General features: G+C 45.3%; 1 protein-coding gene across 1 annotated transcript in view; it reads left to right on the forward strand.

The window, feature by feature from the left end:
* The first annotated feature begins 2,108 nt into the window (after window positions 1-2,108).
* Window positions 2,109-22,845, forward strand: part of LOC126528088 (prolyl 4-hydroxylase subunit alpha-2-like) — a 103,393-nt gene continuing 82,656 nt past the window's right edge. Inside the window, exons 1-6 of the mRNA XM_055069116.2 lie at window positions 2,109-2,446; window positions 4,028-4,206; window positions 12,077-12,241; window positions 13,125-13,285; window positions 14,498-14,543; window positions 21,184-21,272. Of these exons, the coding sequence (XP_054925091.1) occupies window positions 2,250-2,446; window positions 4,028-4,206; window positions 12,077-12,241; window positions 13,125-13,285; window positions 14,498-14,543; window positions 21,184-21,272 (837 nt within the window). The 5' untranslated portion in view covers window positions 2,109-2,249. The remainder of the gene's footprint in view (window positions 2,447-4,027; window positions 4,207-12,076; window positions 12,242-13,124; window positions 13,286-14,497; window positions 14,544-21,183; window positions 21,273-22,845) is intronic.

Consider the following 22,845-nt stretch of genomic DNA (forward strand, 5'->3'; position numbering starts at 1 on the left):
ATGCAAAACCATCGCGCCTATATACACGGTATTCCCTCGATATTCGCTTCAACTTGAGTTAGCCTGCAATTGTATATCTGTCGTGCTGTTTCACGCTGCTGAACCAGAAGCTTGGGCGAGTTGCTAAGCCATACTGCGGAAAACGACGGGAGACCTGCCTAAGAAAGACACAGCGCTGACTGACAACTAAGCTTAATTCGGCGCAACAGCCCCATGTATACTTGTGCAGCCTGGTTACCTTGGCATTCATTGCCGTGACTGTTGCTGCGGCTGTGTGCCTTGATTTTCATGATGCGAGATTCTTAACGCCAGCGGCACCAGACAACACGAGAAATGTTGTCTATCTGTTTTTCAGTTAGTTTCCGGCTTTAAGGTCAAACAAACCTATTGATATTTTTTTTTTCATTTCCTAACCTTGCTTGAATTGTGCGCGCGCTGTGTACGTACAACTATATCGCAATGGTATTCTCTTAGTCAGTTTACTTTTTATTATGATCTTTATTTGTCCTTTTGTTGGAGAGTGCGGAAGCATGTATTTCGCCGTTGCGACTAACAAACCTTAGTTGTGAGTCAGCGCGGTGTCTGTATTTTTCTTCGTCTTGCGTCCCGACGTTTTTCATCCGGTGGCTCATCCCATGTACTGCTTCACCTTTTCTTTTTCTTTTCGCTCTGCGCGGGCTCTGTATGCTAGCGCTCTAACCTGGTTCAAACTTGTTACAGAACAACTGAGGCCGGGCCAAATGCTGGCAAGAGTGCTGCAATGTTAGCACTACCTGCGCCAATAATTGCACAGCCCCCTTAGCCTCCCTAGATGACACCCATCTATCTATCTATCTATCTATCTATCTATCTATCTATCTATCTATCTATCTATCTATCTATCTATCTATCTATCTATCTATCTATCTATCTATCTATCTATCTATCTATCTATCTATCTATCTATCTATCTATCTATCTATCTATCTATCTATCTATCTATCTATCTATCTATCTATCTATCTATCTATCTATCTATCTATCTATCTATCTATCTATCTATCTATCTATCTATCTATCTATCTATCTATCTATCTATCTATCTATCTATCTATCTATCTATCTATCTATCTATCTATCTATCTATCTATCTATCTATCTATCTATCTATCTATCTATCTATCTATCTATCTATCTATCTATCTATCTATCTATCTATCTATCTATCTATCTATCTATCTATCTATCTATCTATCTATCTATCTATCTATCTATCTATCTATCTATCTATCTATCTATCTATCTATCTATCTATCTATCTATCTATCTATCTATCTATCCTTACACGCCAATCAAGTGACCCAATTAAGTTGCCTACCAGCTTGGGCCACTAGGTATGTGATCGTGGTTGTGATGCCGTCATGGTCGTCTGATCGTCGTCATTCCCCCGTCGTAGTTTCACTCTCGTCATGCCGTCGCCGTCAGAGCTTGTGCGCCGACCAGTGCTCTGAATTGTCCAATAGCGTGAGCAACTATAGATATGCGCTCGTGGTCGTGATGCCGCCATAGTCGTTGTATCAGCGTCATTCCCGCATTGCCGTAAATGTACCTTCAACATTACGGTGAGTTCCTACATTGCTTGACGGCTCATGACATTGACGTCAACAGCCATCGTGGAGTGGGTTCTACAGGAATCTACTTTTAGGCATAGCTTTCTATCTCTCTTCCTTCACTTCGCGTGTGCTAGCATCTTCTCTTGCACAATGGGCGACTACCGCAGATAGTGCAAGCCCAGGCAGCTCGAGGCGGCAGTTGTAGTATACCTGATCGCTGACGCGAGCCCCACGACAAACATACCGTCGTTGTAACGCCATCATGCCATCGTCTTCATTTCATCATCGATACGAGCAGCGTTCCTCACCATAAAGAAAGGAAGTTTCCCTTAAACCGATTCCCCTATTGCATTTGGGTACGCATAAATTGTACAAGAGCCGACTTGAGAGATGTTCACCTTATTCACATGTATAGAGATTGTCTTCTGCGCACTTACTAGTAGCATTTGCTCAAACAATGGACTTTTGCCTTTGACGCTCTTATGAGAGCGCTTTGCAAAAACAACGGACAATAAAAAGGCACTTTGTCGCTAGGCACTACGTTCTACAGAGACTAAAAATAAGGCCTTTTTGTGAAAGAATGACTCCTTTCTTTTTTTAACCAGGCATTTCCTCGCCGTCGCTGCTTCGTAGCTGAACCGTCCTTCGGCAACGGCGATGCGCTGCCGACTTCTGCTCGCGACTTTTTCGACGCTGTGGCTCACCTCTCTGCTCAACCCTGATGCGGTCAGCGCAGCCAACGTCTTCTCGTCGGTGGTGCACATGAAGGAGCTGATGTCCCTAGAGCGAAGGCTCGTTTCCAAGGTCGACGACTTCCTACACCGCATGGAAACGAAGCTGGATCACCTGCGCAGGTGAAGAATTGCCAGCGTACCTCGCTATGTGCACTTATCTAGTTACTCAGGCTCGTGATCTATATAGTCGTTCTCGTGGAGCGTTTTTTTTATAGCTTTATACTTACTTTCTTGAAAAAACATTAATTAAAGAACAGAGATGTCCCCTATTAGATGATGACACAAGCAAGAGTGACAAATTTCACTGTTTATTGAGGACGCGAAACTGCTGAAACTCGTAAACAAAATGTGAGGCCTCGTGGACGTCCGCTCGTATTTCTTACGCTTCATCAAAAAAGTTTGCCTTTATCATTGATAGCGAATCTGACTCGGCCTTTGAGCCCGGTCCTTCCACAAATCGTGAAGAATTCACAAAGCTTTTCGATCGTAAATGGTCTGTGTCATTGGCTGGCAGCCTTCGCTAATATAGAATGTCCAGCAACAGGACTAGCGGGATTTTGTTCATACGAACAACTGTAGCGTAATAGCTGTTATAACGCAACGCTTAGGCGCCCGTTCTTGTGGCCAGCGTCGGCTTCCTCGGAGTAACCGATCCAACGAGCACAGCGAAGTATGGAAAATGGAACGCGGAGCGCAGCGGAGTTAAGGAGGTTCTTAAAGAAGGGAGGTGAAAGTGGGGTAAAGTGCAGCGCGGTAACTGTCTCTCAGTAGAGGACACCTCAACCGCGCTGCACAGGGGGAGGGAGGGGATGAGAGTAGTTGAAGTACTTTCTCGACTTCGTGGAAAGGTAATTAAGTCCCCTTTAACGCATCCATTACTGCTACAACTGAACCTCGACTTAAAGAACTCGAAGGAACCCAAACATACATCATTAAATTGAGAACTAAAACCCCTCTTGCAGTTAACGTTTATAATAATCAAGAGAAAGACAAGTGAAAACTTTTCCCGAGTGGGTATAGTCAGCAGAAAGAGTAATCAGCTGTCATAAAAAGTGGACGTTTCCAACACAGATTTGAACTCTGCTGGGACAGAGCGCCTGGAGCCCTTTGGAAGAGCCGACGTTGAGCTTGTAATGTTGAGCAAGGCCGGACTGAATCGCGTACTCCAAGTTGGCATATTGTGTGGACACTCCTGCGGGCGCCGTGCGTCCATAGCACACGTATATATAATGCTGCATTATAACAAAGTCACCTGCCATCTACCTCTTCTTTTCCCTGTCTCTCCCTCCTACCCCGATAAACAGTGGTAGCAGAGACAAGCTCTCGCGCTCGACCTCTCATCCTTTCTCTTTGTGAAACCAGCTCCTCCGGCAACGGGCAGCGTCGAAAGAGAACGGGCCCGTATGGAACCGCCATGGTAAAGCTTTTTATGTAGAACAACGTGGGTCAATTTCAAGATACATTGAACATAACGCGTTTACCGCGATTGATTTCTTTAATCCTTGTTTCCTATCCAGAAACTTTGTTAGACAGGGCTGACGTTGAGTTCACACCGGTGATTCGATGTGTTCATGCCCTTAGTTTCCTCGAATATTTGTAGGTGGATTTCGAACGGCACTCTGTTAAACCGAAACTTTCGTAAAATTTGATTTGTTGAATCTATAGATATCAGCATACTACACTTTTCTCTATCCACTGCAGCTTTCTGAACGACTACTATGAGATGAAGACGTTCAAGGACCAGCAGTTGACACCCTCTTCCGCCGAGTATGAGAACAACACCCGCACGGCCAGCCGCGTCGACGCGTACAACACCATAAAGCGCTTGTCGATCGACTGGAATGAAATCGTGCACCACTTCAGGGTGCCCGACTGGATGGGTGAGTATTCCATTTATTAACGTGATAGCGTTAAGGAGCGAGCAGAGCGAGTGTCGGAGAAAATCTGGCGTCCCACGTCGAGGTCGTATGGGCAAACTGTTTTAAACCACCCATAACCAGGCACTCCATGTGACGCAAGGAATTTACTGAACAAATTGAATTTCCCAAGCGAAACTACGTGGAAAAATCGTAAACTACGACTTACACACAGCCTACACATATGATACCTGTCGGCTTGTAATTTCGCTATACAAGAAAACGTAATTCTGTTAAGCGAAAATGCAAAGAAACCCCTTCACGCACACAAACCGGCCACGGCGTACCGACTTTTGCGGGCTCCGGCGCGATGGGTGTCTTGTGGGCCGAGGGAAAGTGGCGGGGAGGAAAACTGGCGGAAAGTGGCGGGGAGGAAAAGGACTGATGAACGATCATGATATGTGCAGGAGGTGCATATACACAAGTTGGCAACGTTGTGACATCCATAAAGCACTGCGTCCAGCCAAGTGGCTTGTACAAAGGCTATAGCGGCGCTTGTTATCAGGGCTGCACTGTTTGCATTAGGCCAAGGGCCTAAAAGAAATTTGTCTGATAGTGACCTCTTATCGACCTTTGCGGTGGAGGAGACCAGTTGCTGTCGTTCTTGCACGCACGTGGGACAAACGAAAAATATACGAACAAGTGTTCCTGGTAGCTGACAGTATTCGCAATTCGGGATAGAATCATTGCAACCTATGGGGTGCCGATAACGCTAGGCGGGTGCGACACCAAGGCGAATCCGGTGCACCATGCTTGTTTGGCTTCTTTTGAGCTTCTGAGGCACACGGAATTTTATTTCTCGGTCCGACACATGCTCTCGCTTATGTCATCGGTCTGACTGGGTCCAGTGTTCCAATATGCGGCTGCGCATTGCGCAACGAAGTAAAAAAGTGTTTTTGCCATTTCGTGTGAGCGGAATGCGTACTTGAGAAGCATTAAACCAGTTTTCGATTCAGCGTCTGCCTGTTCGGTCCCTATCATGCCGAAGTGGGAATGTATCCTGTAAAAGGTGATATCGTGGCCATTTATTTGCGCATGGTAGAGATGGTCTGCAATTTGTATAGCCCTTCAATAATAGGGGCCCTGTCTGAGGATGCAGTCAATCGTTTGAAGAGCTGGTTTGGAGTCGCAGAAAATTGACCATGGGTGAGGAGGCCCCTCGGTGAGACATTGAAGTACCTCCCGGAAACAGGTTCTGCTGCAGTTGATGTTAAACTATGGTCTAGCTTAAACCTCCGAGCGATGATCATATGCCCCATGACGAAGGCTGCAGTCGAGGCATATGGTGTGACAGAGCCCATAGGTATATACATGTCTAGGATCTTCGTACTCTACATAACTGTGAAACAAGGTAAATTGCTTGAGGTCAATGGATGCAACGGATATTTTTTTTTTTGTAATTCCGGGGATCTGCAGCATAACGTAAGATTTAGGGAGGACCAACGGGGCTGTTCTCGAAATACAGGCGGGAGGAAATTTTGACGGTAGGATGTTCTGATGACGCGATATATTGCTTCAAAAGCTGCAACCTGGGTGGGTGGCAGGGAGCAATGATAAATCATGGTATCTGAGCAGAGTAAACATGCGAAGAGGCTCGCAGAGCAAGTATACACTATTGGACAAGCATGACCTTCCGCTATTGTTCCATTCGTTGACGTCCATCGGGGGAGGCCCAAGCATGTGCACAATGCTTGAGCTTGAGCGCTCTCCAGCGTGCGCACACACCTGAGTTACATGCTTGAGAGCGCCGGAATGCTGTACCGCATATAACCCAGCGAATAGTGCTTAGTACAGTTGGAGTAATCATGTCTCCGTGGAGCCCCATCTTGTTCCTGCAATGACGCGAAGGACATGAACGAAACTCCTCAGCTTTGATTTCAGTGCGGCGACGTGTCTTGACAAAGATAGTCACCGGTCTATTACTGCGCCAAGGAATCTGTGGTGCGTTACTTCAGGGATCGCAGTTCCGTTAACGATTGGTGATCTGGTGCCTGCGTGCACCACCGATTTATTTGGGGCCCAGTAGATGTTGCTTCATCATCATCCGTTAACGATTAGGTATACCTGGTCCTCCATTTCCCCGTGAAAGCAATCACAGAAGATTATTCTGTTGAGAGCTGGAGGCCTTGACGCCGCAGATACACTTAGCTGTGATTGTGACTGATACATGCATACGTCGTCCTCAAAGGAACTAATCTCCAGCATGTTAGGAGGTTCAGATGCAAAGCCAATCAATGTAACAGTGAAGAGAGTTATTGAGAAGAAGAAGGATTTGCTCAAGGCCTTGCAGGACACTTGCATTTCATGAAAAGACTTTCGATAGTTGACAAGGAGTTGTCGGGCATTCTGCTGGCACTTCTGCGAGAATCTGAACAGATCGATTCATAATGACGCATATTGACGACAAATAAAAGAGACGCTCAGGCACTCCGAGTGTCTGCCCAGACGGCCAGGCAAATCCCGCCGGTAGCGAACTTCTTAACAAAATCGCCAACGAAAGCACATAAAAAGCACATTTACAAGCCGGTTATCGAACCTCTGCAAGATGTTGCACAACACATATTAATCATATTAAAGGAAACTACCGTGAGCATAATGACCTTTGTTTTTCTGACAAACTGCGCCTTTAATATACTGGGGGGAAATGTCTTGTGCACAAGTGGGAGCAAAATTTTTGGTCAACAAAAAAAAAAAAGAACGAACGTACACGCACTAGGTTGGGGAAACAGGTGAATGCACTTGGCCACCGGATCCGCAATAGGGCGGCATACAAGAAAGCGGACGTGCTATCTCACTTCATTTACGAGATTTTAATGGCACGAAACACGCTTTGTGATTGTGTTCTCGACCTCACCACCAGCACTGCGCGTGAGTCGAGGGCATCGTCAATTCACTCCATGGGCGACTGTGCGGACACTGATGATCAATGAAGCACTATACTCTAGTCCGAGACCTGTGTATGTAGCAGCGTTGAAATGATGTTGTTTACAATTAGGCAGTGATGAAGCGTATATCTTTCTATTCGTTTATGAGTAAGGACAGCGTAATTCGGGAGATGAACTTGAGCATACCTGCTTCGGTAAAATCATTGCCCAAATGCCTCATATTTGCCTCTATAGCAAAAAATTACAGATACGAGTAAGAAAACGCCTTAATCCGGTGATCCGGTGATCAAAGGCCTAAGTCAAACTGAGTGATGCAAAGAAATGTCATTGGCCGCAGCATTCGCGTGGCACTTTATGACCATAGAAGAACCCGAAGTGTGATAAAGTACAGTGTATTGATAAAAGACGGCTGTTATTTATACCGTGCATGCGTGCCTCTGATTCCGTTAACGAAAAGCCGCAACTTCAGTGAGCAGACTTGGAAATACGCCCTAGGTAGGAATAAAAAAAGAACTTTTATTCCCGCAAAGTTGCCCTGTCAGATGTTTTACCCCTCGTTTAGCATATATGAATCCTCTGTCGCGAAAGCTTAAAGCTGTCTAGAATGTGCTGCGTGGGTGTATCCCATGTTATTCTTCTGTCCGTGTGCGTGTCAGCCCTACAACTATTTCTCTAACAACAAGCCCGCATTGCTTCTCTTAGAGAGACAACGCTTCGCATCTACGTTCTGCCCATCAATTCTATCTGCACTCAAGCGAAAAAGTTTATATATTTAACAAGGAAGATTGTAAGTCATGAAGGAGGGAGAGAAAACCATCTGCGCTGTATATTGATAGCAAACGGTGGCCGATCATATTCTTGTATAGGGAGAATTGCAGGGAAGATCATGTAACGCGCAGGGCAGATAGTCGGTGGTCTATTATAGTTACCGGATGCGCGCCATGGGCACAGAAGCGCAGTGTTGGACGGCGAAGAACTAGGTAATCTGATGAAATTAGGATATTAGCTTGCACAAAATGGGGTCAGCTATCGCACGACCGGTACAATTGTAGATCGCTCGGAGAGACCTTCCCCCTGCAGTTGTCATAAATAGGCTCCTAATAATGATGATTGAGGAAGAAAAACCTATATATGTTTGAGAATAAATTTTCGATTCCCATCGCCTCAGTTTTACTTTGGCACTTCGCACTATACAATGGTCACAAGATGAGTTAATATTTCCCGCCGAAAGCAGAAGTTTTAAAAATCTTGTATTCCGCTTCTTTTTGTTCTTTTTTTCTGCAAGAATATGATGCAGACACACTCTATGCGAACACTATTGGGAAAGAGCGCAGCGCCCGGTACGAGCAGCCGCGGTCTTTGTCTTCGTTTCCCACGTGCTCTGTGATGACGTGAGCTGCTTCGAGCGCCGCCGCACTAAGTCGTTCGCTTGATCGATGGTTTGTATTGTGTGAAAATTTTTCATTTCACTACAACCCCACTTCTAGTGCTGTACACCATCCACTGCTTTCTGCTGACGTCATGATGGCACTGAACGTCTCAAATTTCTGAGCCTCACCCCGACCACCCTTGCCTCCGTGTAGTCGGACGGGAGTTTCAAAATTCAATAGCTCATTGTTATCTCTCTCTCTCTCTCTTTCTCTGTTACGCATGTTGCTTCATAATTAGGCCTGCTTTCTGTGAAAAGGGGAACGAGAGGGGCTCGGTTATTATTTTTTTTTGTTAGACTAAACCGCATAAAGCTAACAGGCAATGAAACCAAGGGAAACTATCCGGGGTTTTATTTGAACTGTAGATAAGGAGAGATGCAAATGGATGAATGAACAAGTTGCCGCCGGTGAGACGCGAACACACAACCTACGCTGCCATGCCCATGAGTGACGCTGGCTAACACTCGCATGATCACATCTTGCGCACATGCAAAAATAGCCAAGTAGACGGCAGAATATCCTGCCCTGTAGATAAATTGTTAACAGCATCGTGCGCGTAATGCAGAGAACGTGGGAATGCGGAGAACCGTAAAGGCCGCCTCAAATAACCCCCTCCCTACAAGTCTCTCAACAAGCATAAATCGACCACGTGGCGGCTCTTACATACTCCCATCTTTATTACACCTTCCCCTGTATCATCACATCTACCCCGATGCCTTCACACTCAGCTGCAAAACATGCTACGCGCCACGCGCAAATCTCGACCCCATTATTTGGGCATGCCCCGCAGCACCTCACACCATCAAACACAACAACAATCCTACATTTAGAATCCCCACGCCCAACCAGTGGGAGGCCATGCTGCTCAGTGAATGCTTGGAGGATCAAATTTGGGTAGCCCGGCTGGCCGACGACGTCGCCAATTAAGACTCAAGGTCTGGCCGCCGCCTGAGGAAGGGAGGCTCCGGTACGGCTAGGCTCCCGGCCTTCCGCCTCCCTTGGCCCCAGCAAGGACATTCAATAAAGTTATCTCTCTCCCTCTCGGCAACACATGAAAAGTAGCAATTCGTTGTGCTTGCAGTCTCAGCTAGAAATTCCGCATTGTGAAATCATGCCGGGAAAACTCTTAATGAACCTTACAATGATACTGCGGGACTCTTTTCAGAGTGATGACACAATCAGCTATTCAGACCTTTTAGGTTTCATTTCATTAGGAATATTAGCGGTGGTTTTTGTTTGCTCATATTGAGCCAGATGATCGATTTGATAACTGCCCTGATGCCGTGCTACGAAAGGATTCTTTTGCATGGATGTCATTCATTTCTTGTCATCCTTCCGCAGCGAGCGGTCGATAATTGCGATAACGAATAAGTGGCGCCATGCCAGCAAATGACTCCAGGCAAAAAAGGAAAGGGAAATGGAACTTATCTTTGCGTAATTCAAGTATCAATCATTACGTCGATGAAAAGCAGCGCTGGGCCCGTCACTGACGTTTGCCCTTATCACGCGCAGCGTGTAATAGCAGGCAGAGAGAATGAGAGAGAAACATTCTTCATTGGATGTAGGAGATGTTAACCTGGCCGTACGCCTCGCGTACTATACGCCGAATGACCAGGGTGACATATGAAATTATGCATTAGTACACAGTAAATACGCAACCTATACAAGGCCACACAGTAACAAGTAACTAAAGCGTCTGAGAAAGGCTACGAATGCCTTCGTTGCGCGCTAACCAATAGAATCTACGACGATTTGAGGTCTAAGTATACAAAGCGTGACTCTAAATAGCTGCGGCGCAAATTTAACGTCGATTTCGAGCAGCCACTAAGGCCGCACAGCAGGTACAGAAGCATAAAACGTGACTTCAGACATCGAACACGTTGAACGCACGGTGCTGATAACAGCACGTCAATAGCATGCAGCTTGAGTAATTATATTAAACCGCACGTGCACGTATGCTTAACCTTAGTCCCATTCAGCCATGGTGTCCACATACGTCTGCACGACTTGTTCTAGAGCGCAGTTAGGTGCCCGTTACTGAGGCGAGCGTCGGCGTCCTCCAGCGTAACCGAGCGAACGAGCACAGGGAAGGATGAAAGAGCGAACGCGGAGCGCAGCGGGCCGTGAAAGATAAAGCAATTTAAACTTCGTAAAATACCAACACACTTTGAAGAATACCGCCTCCCGCTCGCGCGCTCCGCCCGAGGCCAACGACGAGTCGCTATTGGCCTCATAGCATCACGTGGGCCCTCGCGCCGGCTTCGTTTGTTTACAGTCGTGCTTCAGCGCTATTTCCGCTCGAGCGGTGTAGGCGGCGTAAAGTCGAAGAGGGAGAGTGAAAGAGAGGAGAAACAAGAAGGACTGAAGGGCGGAGGAGGCTATTTTACGAAGTTTAAGGGGCTTTAGTGAAAGACGGTGATAGCGAAAAGAGCGCGAGGAGGAAACTGGAGGAGGAGGCTATGACGAATGCTTGAGAAGAAAAGCGTAGTGTCGGCAAGGCGGGCTCCCCGGCGACGACGGCTACGACATGGCGCCAGAGTAGCGCACGTCGTCTAAGGCCCGATGACCGGTACTGATGGCTTATATGGATGACGGTACTGACGGTACTTGTTCACCGATGACGGTACTGATGGCATATATGGAAACAAAGCGCTGCATGAGTGGAGGTCCGTCTGCGCTAGCTGCTGTGTATCACGCCCACGCATCACTCACGCGCTGCGTCTCGCAATTTCCCGATTAGCGAGGCCGTCGTTCCACACTTGGCTCCGTTTGCAACGCGCCGCACGAGACATATTGTACGCGCCAGTCAATATATCGCGAAATAAAAAAGAAAACCTATAGAGCTGCGCCCACATTTGGAATTAGGAAGTATCGTAATTATGGGTGAACTTTGTCATTTTTTCTTGATGGTGGAAAGAAAAAAACAACAACGGACATTGAGATTCTGGCAAATTTAAGCCTCTGTGTACTGAATGTGGGTCGGCTTTACTTTAATGTCTTAACTAAACTAGTGTTACACACGACCTCTGTGCTGAAGGCACTAGTTCAGATGACGAGAAGCTCGGTGTGTACCGCTCGCTGAGAAATGGTGAAAGAAACATTTTTTTCTTTCCTTTCTTGTAAAGCCTGCAGCCAATATGTGCGCAACATGTGCATGTGCACTGCACCGGTAATTGAATTATTTATATTAAAAAAAAAACGCAACATGTCTGGCTGTACAATAAGGCGATCTTTCATTAGTCCTTAATTATTAAAACTCACCAGAATATGCACCAAGCGCCTTCCTATTACCTAAACTGTCTCTAAATAAAGCGAGCAGTGTTTCAGAATGACATCATGCAACTTCCTCACATTTATCGGCAGTTCAGCATAACTCACGACTCAGGGGGGGTTGATGTTGTGCCTGTGTTACTCGTATTTTTCTGAACATTCCCCGATGTATGTGCGCTTTGCCGCAATGCAACAAGCGCCAGAGTTCACGTGCTTGACTTGTCGCGTTTCGTGCCTCTCTAATGGCAGAGATCGAGAAACTGATGGTGGAATCCAACGACACGCTCCCGCGTCCGAGCGACCTGCTCGACGCCGGAGAGGCACTCATCCTCCTCCAGAAGACGTACCATCTCAACCTCACAGACATGGCCAAGGGAGTCATAATGGGACACAAGGCGATGGCGCAGTTGACAGGTACGCGTGCCATAATCTAGCATCTTGGTTTCGCTAACCAGTTGCTGGGTTCCTGCAGTTGAGGTGAATGACATTGTTTTAACTCTTTTTGTTCTTCAGAACAGGTCAACATTTAAAATTGTGATTAACAATTCATTGCTAGAACACTCCTCTCTCTAATACCCTCGGGTCCTGAGAGTATGAAAATAAATAAATAAATAAATAAATAAATAAATAAATAAATAAATAAATGAATAAATAAATAAATAAATAAATAAATAAATAAACCATTCTTCCGTAAGGAAATGTTCTCGCTGGGATACAAAACGCCTATTTGGAGACGTGCCCGAGCTAACGGAATTCTGCTATGCGGCATACCTATTGCAACTTTTGTGCACATTGAATTTTCCATAGTTTTGACAGCACAGCTTAGATTTCTTTTGGTTCCCATTAGAGAGAGCACGTGCATAACAAATGTATAGAAAATATCAAGGACTGAAACTGATTAGCTAAGCTTCATGGAACAATTATACTCAAGATATAAAGAAAGTAAGGTAATTCCGGAGAAGAAACAGAACCAGAGTACGAAACACTAAATTTTTCATCGCTTCATCATAGGCAGTCAACCAGGGCGATTAGCTTCAAACTCAGCAGCATCTTTCTGATAATTTCTTTTTCTCTTGACCAGAATATACTTCTCCAGCGAATGTCTAAAAATCGCGCTTTCTTACAGTATGTTATTTTAAAGTGTCAGTGTGTGGAGATGGTGAGGCCTGTGCGAAACACCAAATCAAATGAGTAGGTAGTATCCATGCAAGTTAACGCAATAAATGTGCTTCAACAGTGTACGCGCAGGCTGTTTTACGCATTGCGTTGCTTTCCCCTTTTCACCCCCGATGCGCAGCAAGAGACTGTCTGTACTTCGGCCAGCTGCTGTACAGCAAGTCTGACTTCGAGGACGCCATCAAGTGGTTCGAAGAGGCACTCGCAAGGCTGAGCCTCGAGAAGCCGCCCTCCCTCACGCCAGAGACGGTGCATTATTACCTCGCCAGCAGTGTCGACAAGGTAGGCCCCGCTCAACACGCGACTGTGACTGTATTCGCATCCTCAAGGAACGTAACACCATTCCCTAGTGAAGGAACATGTGGCAAAAAATAATTAATAATAAATTTAGGGATACTCACGCACAAAAAATATTCATCAGCCCTTCGACTCTGTGAAGCAGGACAAGCAGCGAACCTGTGCTGTGTTTTACCTCAATCGACGCACCAATGTGGTGCATGATGGAAGACGGTGCATGATTACCTCGCGAGAAGTGTCGAGAAGGTAGGCTGAGCTCGCATTCTGATGAGACGCCACTACCTCGTGAAGAAAAATGTGGCAAAAATTAGGTAATCATAAATTTAGGGATAAACACACACATCCCAAAAAAAGCATTGTTGGAACGCGCATGAACCTGCTCTTCAAGTCAATAAAAGATCTAGTGTCTGTGAGCGAGTTGGGGTTGAGAATTGGGGTTGGGCAAGTTGGGGTGGCGTTTCATCAGAGGCGCAGCGTTTTAACGACTGCATCTAAAAACGCTAGCTGTGAAGAGAGCAAAAGTATGCGAGAACGTACAGCTTATCACGAGTGCCTCTACAATCGGTACCGCTGGTACCACCGCTAGCAGGTCTATTTTCGGGTCATTTTTTGTCCTTGAAGTTTCCGGGATCAGCCCACGAAATAGACTAGAAACGTGCTCAATACAAAACAAGAAGGGTAGCTTGCCAAGAAAAGATATTTCTTTTAAAAGTAACACCGTTTTCCATCAGAGTGCTATCTTAGATAAAGCATTTATTATTTTCTTGCGTAGAAAATTGCTCCCAGAAGTCACTTAAAGTCACCTAATGTCACTTAAAGCACCAGCACACAAGCGCGCTGAATACTAGATTTTATTTAGCTCACTCACCGCAGACCTGTTTGTTTTTGTTTCGTATTAGTTTTCTTATAAGCACGGAGTCCAACACGAGGTATTACCTCCATGCACTTAAGTGGTCTGTATGCGGTCGAATTACTTTTTTTTTGCGTTTTCTGTGGAGGTATTAGAAATGTATATGGCATTGCTGTACAAAATTCGTTGAGAATCCCATGAAAAATCTGCGCGATGTGTATATGAAATGCATTGAAAGCCACACGGAAACATTTCAGTGGACAAGTCTCGTTCGTTGATGCGTAAAACTGCTCGCAGCGTAATTATTTAAACCCTTCCATGAGTCTGACATGTTCCCTCTTGTCTAGCTGGAGGAACGACAACGACCACAGGAAGAACAGCTGCCCAGCATGGGTAAGTGGAACCACTACGTGATCGTTTTATAGTTTGAAAATGAGCAATTGCAACACTTCTCACTGACGGATATCTGTATTCGTCTTCGCTTTCCAGTTTAGTCGTCTGAAAGGCCTTGAATCAGGAACTGAACGGGATTAAATTTGCGAACGCAGTCGTATAGTTATTGAACTCGCCACTCGTAGAAAACTTATCTTTTCTATAATAATCTTCATTAAATATATATTGCTGTAGAAGAGAGAGAGAGGGATGGAGTAGCCATCATTTCTTTCCACCTGAATCCGGTATTAACAAAACAGAACAAAAAAAGAAATAAAGAAGAGAACTGATTCCCATTTATACTACACAAGTCCGTCTTTGAACAAGAAAAAAAAATTATGGGGTTTTACGTGCCAAAACCACTATTTGATTATGAGGCACGCCGTAGTGGAGGACTCCGGAAATTTTGACCACCTAGGGTTCTTTAACGTGCACCTAAATCTAAGTACACGGGTGTTTTCGCATTTCACCCCCATCGAGATGCGGCCGCCGTGGCCGGGATTCGATCCCGCGACCCCGTGCTCAGCAGCCCAACACCATAGCCACTGAGCAACCACGGCGGGTGTCTTTGAACAAGAGTCTCATAACAAGCAAACAGGCGTACTCGTTCAGAGAAACTGAAGAAATGTGCGTTTTAATAGAAACGCAACCAGCTAACGACAGCTAATTACCATACCACGGTAACTCCTCAGATTTTAATGTTTTTGCCGGCGCTCTTCCGAAGATGTTCTTATCTCCTTCATACCTCCTCCCCCAACCACATTTTCTGCCCCCCTTGCATGTACTTGCACCATCGGCAAAACATATGTATGCCCACGGTAGTTGCTATCTTCGAGAAGGGGCTCGCACGTGACCCGTAGTAAAACGCACACACGAAAAGTCGCAAACGACTGAACCCTTGCAAAAATGCCTATTAACATCATTCAGAACTCCCACAAACCGTCTATTTACTTTACTGACAGTCTATTTACATTTACATTCCAGTTATATTTGTTCATACACTGCCAAAACACTTCTTTCTTACTTTTGTAGAAATAATTTTTAAATACACCGTTAAAAGACTGCCTTCTTTTGTATAAAGAACATTTGTTCATACACCGGTCAAACACTTCCTTCTTACTTTTGTATAAATAAAATTTGATCATACATCCTTAAAAGACGTCCTTCTTACTCTTGCATAAAGAACATTTGTTCATACACCGTTATAAGACTTCCTTCTTACTTTTGTATAAAGAACACCGTTAAAATGCGTCCTATTTAGTTTCGTATAAAGAATATTTTAAATACACCGTTAACATACATTCTACTAATTTTTGTCTTAATAACTACTTTAATACTTTGTCAAAAGGCTTGTTAATTTTGTCTAAAGATTGTTTTACTAGACATCATCAAAATGTTGTTTTTTCTGAAGGACATGTATCCTCAGTACGTCCACAGTTCGTATACTGGTTTGCGAAAAATATTTAGAGTGGCAGGTAACTTGATGATAATTTTTCTAACACACATTAATGTCAATGCATGACATGGTCAGGAATCAAGCTCTTTGTTTTAAATCAGAGTTCCAACCCAAATCGGTGGCGAACTGTTGACGGAGTTCTACTAAAATGTTTAAAGAAATATGTTCTTAAACTATTAGAAATAATTTTTTTAAAGGTTCTGCTGGACTAAGTAAGCCTGCGGTGATGTCAGCACACTTCGATAAAATTAGCTTGCGCTATGCCAGTTGACCGGTGTGACGATAGCGGAATACTATGCAGGCCGCGCACCAGTTACACAGTTTTATCCAGGCCTTAGGGCTTACGCCTAACTAGCCCTGATGCCTTTTACCCTAACCTAACCTAACCTAACATGGACGAGACACAAAGCCAATAATCTTCACGGCGTTACATCAGACAGTCGCGTTCAGCCGTGGTTGCTAAGGCACTGTGCGTTTATTTTACTCAAAGGGGACCATTCAAAAATGCTCCTGAAAAGTATCGGACACCAGCATACGAAAATCCTGCCAAGAGCGAAGATACTGCACCAGGAGAGCAGGCCCGGCGTCTACTACGGCCCCTATTGCTGCCCCGAGAAAATAGCGATATTTTTTTCATGAGGGTAGAGCGTGGTAAGACGCAGCAAAGTTATAATGTGACATGACGGACTCAGCACCAGCTTCGCATGCGCGAGAAAGTCTGTCCGACGTACCTTTAAACACAGCGGTCACCAAATGGGGCGTCAGCGCCCGCTGCTTCACCGGTTTCACCGCGCCGGCAGCCAGCGTCCGAGCGTAAACAAGCTTGACCCCACTCCGTAATGCCGCCACGCCTAGGGACAAACGCGTACAACACGCGCAAAAAAGCTTCTCTTTCGTAGTACCTAGGCAGCGTCAGATATTCAAGGAGCAAAAGCCCCCAGTTTTTCTCTCTCGCACCAGGTCTTACTAGCGCCTGCGCAGAAATGTCGAGCGCCTCGAGAAATGCCCCGCCCCGCTGTACTTTCTAGCAATTCTAAAAATCTTACCGGGCTCTACAGTAGCGCGCTGCAAATGCCTTTCCAGGTGGCCGTTTGAGACGCTGTGCAATACTACACTGCTTCTGGGATCGGTGCACGAAAAAGTGTCAGATACCCGGCAGGAAAAACCGGTTTAAATTTACCCAGAATGCCTCGCATTTAAAACGTGGGAACAACATATCTGGAAAAAAGCAACACTGACCCAACGACTTATACCTTTCTTGTGCCGGTTTGGTGCAGCGATTCTGACGCGATGCACCAATTTCACTGCACAGCGCAGGGAAGAACGTTCTTTCACTTCAGATGCCTCATCGATAAGTTGCAATGAAAGATAGCAGTCCAGGTAATAGAACGCACCGCGTCGACGACTAACCTCACAGATATCTGTACCACAATTCCGTTGTCCCGCGCATCGCATAATCGAAGATCGCTTGTGTAGGAAACGGTACCTTTCAAGCAGCGGGCCGTCCCTGCCTATAGAATGACTGGTGGCTCAAAGGCCGGATGAATGCTCAATGAAATTAACGATAGATATTATATTCAGTTCGGAGAGCTTAAAAAGAAAGATAAAATGGGCAATAGAAGAAGGACAAGTTCGGTGCCGCCCAACTACGAGAAGAAGGTTCGTACAATATCCACCCTATTCATAGTGTCACTGACTTACAAATCCACCCATAAGTCCATTCATGGGAGTGAATCTGGCGCGTCAAACGTACAAAGATTTGTTCTTCGATATAATTTCGAAGGCTCTCATGTCACGATTCTACGCAGTTGAAGGGGCAGGGAGGAATCCTAATAGAAGTCATCCCATAGGAGCGTTACACAAATAACTATATAGGTCATACACACAAACCTAGAAAGGGAACATGCGGTTTAGAACACAATACAGACGTGGGAAGCTAGCCGCCAGAATAACTACTAGCTTGGAATATGAACCTGGCAACGTTTAATGCTAGAACGTTATCTAGTGAGGCGAGTCTAGCAGTGCTATTGGAGGAATTAGAGGGCAGTAAATGGGATATAATAGGGCTCAGTGAAGTTAGGAGGTCAAAAGAAGCATATACAGTGCTAAAAAGCGGGCAGGTCCTGTGCTACCGGGGCTTAGCAGAGAGACGAGAACTAGGAGTCGGATTCCTGATTAATAAGAACATAGCTGGTAACATACAGGAATTCTATAGCATTAACGAGAGGGTGGCATCTCTTGTTGTGAAACCTAATAATAGGTACAAAATGAAGGTTGTACAGGTCTACGCCCCTACATCTAGTCATGATGACCAGGAAGTCGAAAGCTTCTATGAAGACGTGGAATCGGCGATGGGTAAAGTCAAAACAAATTACAGTATACTGATGGGCGATTTCAATGCCAGGGTAGGCAAGAAGCAGGCCGGAGACAAGTCAGTGGGGGAATATGGCATAGGCTCTAGGAATAGCAGAGGAGAGTTATTAGTAGAGTTTGCAGAACAAAATAATATGCGGATAATGAATACCTTTTTCCGAAAGCGGGTTAGCCGAAAGTGGACGTGGAGGAGCCCGAATGGTGAGACTAGAAATGAAATCGACTTCATACTCTGCGCGAACCCTGGCATCATACAAGATGTAGACGTGCTCGGCAAGGTGCGCTGCAGTGACCATAGGATGGTAAGAACTCGAATTAGCCTTGACTTGAGGAGGGAACGGAAGAAACTGGTACATAAGAAGCCAATCAATGAGTTAGCGGTAAGAGGGAAACTAGAGGAATTCCGGATCAAGCTACAGAACAGGTATTCGGCTTTAACCCAGGAAGAGGACCATAGTGTTGAAGCAATGAACGACAATCTTAGAAGTCGGTGGTAACGCCGTTAAACAGGAAACCAATAAGCTATCGCAGGAGACGAAAGATCTGATCAAGAAACGCCAATTTATGAAAGCCCTACAGCTAGAATAGAACTGGCAGAACTTTCTAAGCTAAGCAACAAGCGTAAGACAGCGGACATAAGGAACTATAATATGGATAGAATTGAACAGGCTCTCAGGAACGGAGGAAGCCTAAAAGCAGTGAAGAAGAAACTAGGAATAGGCAAGAATCAGATGTGTGCGTTAAGAGACAAAGCCGGCAATATCGTTACTAATATTAATGAGATAGTTCAAGTGGCTGAAGAGTTTTATAGAGATTTATACAGTACCAGTAACACCCACGACGATAAGGTGAGAGAGAATAGGCTAGAGGAACTTGAAATCCCACAAGTAACAACGGAAGAGGTAAAGAACGCCTTGGGAGCTATGCAAAGGGGGAAGGCAGCTGGGGAGGATCAGGTAACAGCAGATTTGTTGAAGGATGGTGGGAACACTGTCCTAGAAAGATTGGCCGCCCTATATACACAATGCCTCATGACATCGAACGTACCGGAATCTTGGAAGAACGCTAACATAATCCTAATCCATAAGAAAGGGGACGCCAAAGACTTGAAAAATTATAGACCGATCAGCTTACTGTCCGTTGCCTACAAAGTATTTACTAAGGTAACCGCAGATAGAATCAGGAATACCTTAGACTTCTGTCAACCAGGCAGGATTCCGTAAAGGCTACTCAACAATAGACCATATTCACACTATCAATAAGGTGATAGAGAAATGTGCGGAATATAACCAACCCTTATATATAGCCTTCATTGATTACGAAAAAGCATTTGATTCAGTCGAAACCTCAGCAGTCATGAAGGCACTACGGAATCAGGGTGTAGATGAGCCATATGTAAAGATACTGGAAGATATCTATAGCGGTTCCACAGCCACCGTAATCCTCCACAAAGAAAGCAACAAAATCCCAATAAAGAAAGGCGTCAGACAGGGAGATGCGATATCTCCAATGCTATTCACAGCATGTTTACAGGAGGTATTCAAAGACCTGGAGTGGGAAGAATTGGGGATAAAAGTTGATGGAGAATACCTTAGCAACTTGCGATTCGCTGATGATATTGCCTTGCTTAGTAACTCAGGAGACCAATTTCAATGCATGCTCACTGACCTGGAGAGGCAAAGCAGAAGGGTGGGTCTGAAAATTAATCTACAGAAAACTAAAGTAATGCTTAACAGTCTCGGAAGAGAACAGCAGTTTACGATAGGTAGCGAGGCACTGGAAGTGGTAAGGGAATAAATCTACTTACTGCAGGTAGTGACCACGGATCCGGATCATGAGACTGAAATAACCAGAAGAATAAGAATGGGCTGGGGTGCGTTTGGCAGGCATTCTCAAATCATGAACAGCAGGTTGCCACTATCCCTCAAGAGGAAAGTGTATAACAGCTGTGTCTTACCAGTACTCACCTACGGGGCAGAAACCTGGAGGCTTACGAAAAGGGTTCTTCTGAAATTGAGGACGACGCAACGACCTATGGAAAGAAGAATGATAGGTGTAACGTTAAGGGATAAGAGCAGATTGGGTGAGGAAACAAACGCGGGTAAATGACATCTTAGTTGAAATCAAGAAAAAGAAATGGGCATGGGCCGGACATGTAATGAGGAGGGAAGATAACCGATGGTCATTAAGGGTTACGGACTGGATTCCAAGGGAAGGGAAGCGTAGTAGGGGGCGGCAGAAAGTTAGGTGGGCGGATGACATTAAGACGTTTGCAGGGACAACATGGCCACAATTAGTACATGACCGGGGTAGTTGGAGAAGTATGGGAGAGGCCTTTGCCCTGCAGTGGGCGTAACTAGGCTGATGATGATGATGACAGACGTCAGCACTATTACTAAGCTATGGGCAAGCAGACTAACCTTAAAAAAAATTAGCATGGTTATTGAAAACCATCGAAATTGTATAACGAAATCGTCCTCACTAACATACGTCAAGCGCATGCCATAGGAAAATATGAAAACTCATTGTGGTTCCCAGTAGGTTGACTATCATAGAGTGCAACGCAAAATATCAAACAACGATTTAGTGAGTGACAATGCGCAGTAAAAAAGAAATAAGAAGAAGAACCGTGGTAAATCGCGAAAAGCGAAAGGGAACATGAGTGTTACGCGGTCCCAATAAATTGTCTGGTTGTGCTTTGAACCTATGCCATTCGTGTTGCTTCGGTTCCGGCGCGCATCCATTTGCACAATTAACAACCTTACGTTGCAGTCCTGCCGAAGGAGCCCAGCGTTGATATGCCCTTCGCCGAAGGATACCTGGAGGCGTACAACGACCTCTGCCGCGGAGAAAGAATCCGGGTGAGTCGCTTAGAAACTTTCTTGTTGCGTGCGTATTTTTCTTTTCATTGTTTTCTTGGCATTGTATTCGATGAGTCTTTCTTTCAGTGTGATCATCAATGTGTCATTGCAACACTGAACTCACTCCAGCCGGAGCTGTATAATCAATTCGCGAAGTAAACATAATTAAAGGATTCGCGCCAGCCAGTAATAAAGGCTACAATTATCCATGACTCCCCGCACAAGCATCCCTAAAAACTGCAGCCCTTACTTTTCTACCAACGTGCAAGTTCAGAGGAAAGCTAGAAAGAATGGGCGAAGGGCAGAGAATGGATGGAACCGACGCAGTGGCGAAACGAGTGAATAACAGCCTTGCACACTTTTCGCTAGCATTCTCATACAAGGAGTGGGTCGGGGAGGGGGGGGGAGGAAGGCAGGGGAGTTTGTAACGTGAGACGGCAAGGAAATCCGACTACTATAGACGTGCACGACAGCGGCTGCGGGAAAACTCCATAAGTTTAAGTTCAAAGTACGGTAGGGAACGCCTTTGTTAGTTCTGAAAAATAAACAGCCTGCAAATATGTCAAGCCGACAACTTGCGCAGGGCATGCAGAAGCACAGCCGCATTAACTAAACGGCACCGTAGGGTCCAGGCGAATCTACAGAAGCGGTCGCACGTCAAATCAACATTCCTGCGCCCGCCGCGGTACCTTCGCGGCCATGGTGTTGCTCGAGGCCGCGGATTTGATCACGACCGCGGCAGCGCCATTTCGACGGTGCAATATAAGAAAACGCTCGTGCACTAAGATTTAGGGACACGTTAAAGAACACCACGGTGTCGAAATAAACCCAGAGGCCGCCACTACGGCGTGCCTCATAAGCCATTGTGGTTTTGGAACGTATAGCGCCATAATTGAAATAAAGTTTAATACTTCTGCCACTACGCGATGTGCCATGTGAAGCAATGACAATGCTCATCCCTCCCAGATGTTACGAAGTATGGCCCACAGCAATGCCTCAAACAAATACCTCTCCCTGTGGGTTCTGTGCACTACGCAGAAAAAGCAGTAGTGCGCGCAAGGTAATCTTAAACATTCACAAAGAAATTAAACAAATTAAATATTAAAACAAACAAGAAAATTAAACATTCGCCGTGACCATCCCCGCTGGTTATAGTCAATCAAAGCAAACCGCACAGAAAGCTTTGCTTACATTGATTCTGAAAGTCCGTGGGATACGCATAATTCTTTTCATCATTTCCTCAGTATTCATATTTGTTGCGTCTTTCTTTCAGTGCGATCAGCGCCATGTCATTTCCCCATTGAATGCACTCCGACCGGAGCTATATCATCAATTCTCAAAGCAAAATGACATTAAACAATTCGCACTAGCCAATAAGAAAAGCTGGAAAGGATTTCTTCGGAATAAGCGCGCTTTAGCAAGCGGCAGTGCGTTATGGACGCAAATGACCAAAACTAGAAACGCAGAGGAAAGAACTAGGGATGGCAATTGCTCAATGTATGGGAGCACACTTTTCAAATTTATGGTGGGACTTGTACAAAGGTAGTAAATGTTTCTCAAAGATGCTCCGGTT

This window comes from Dermacentor andersoni, chromosome 9 (assembly GCF_023375885.2).
Source record: "Dermacentor andersoni chromosome 9, qqDerAnde1_hic_scaffold, whole genome shotgun sequence".
NCBI lineage: Eukaryota > Metazoa > Arthropoda > Arachnida > Ixodida > Ixodidae > Dermacentor > Dermacentor andersoni.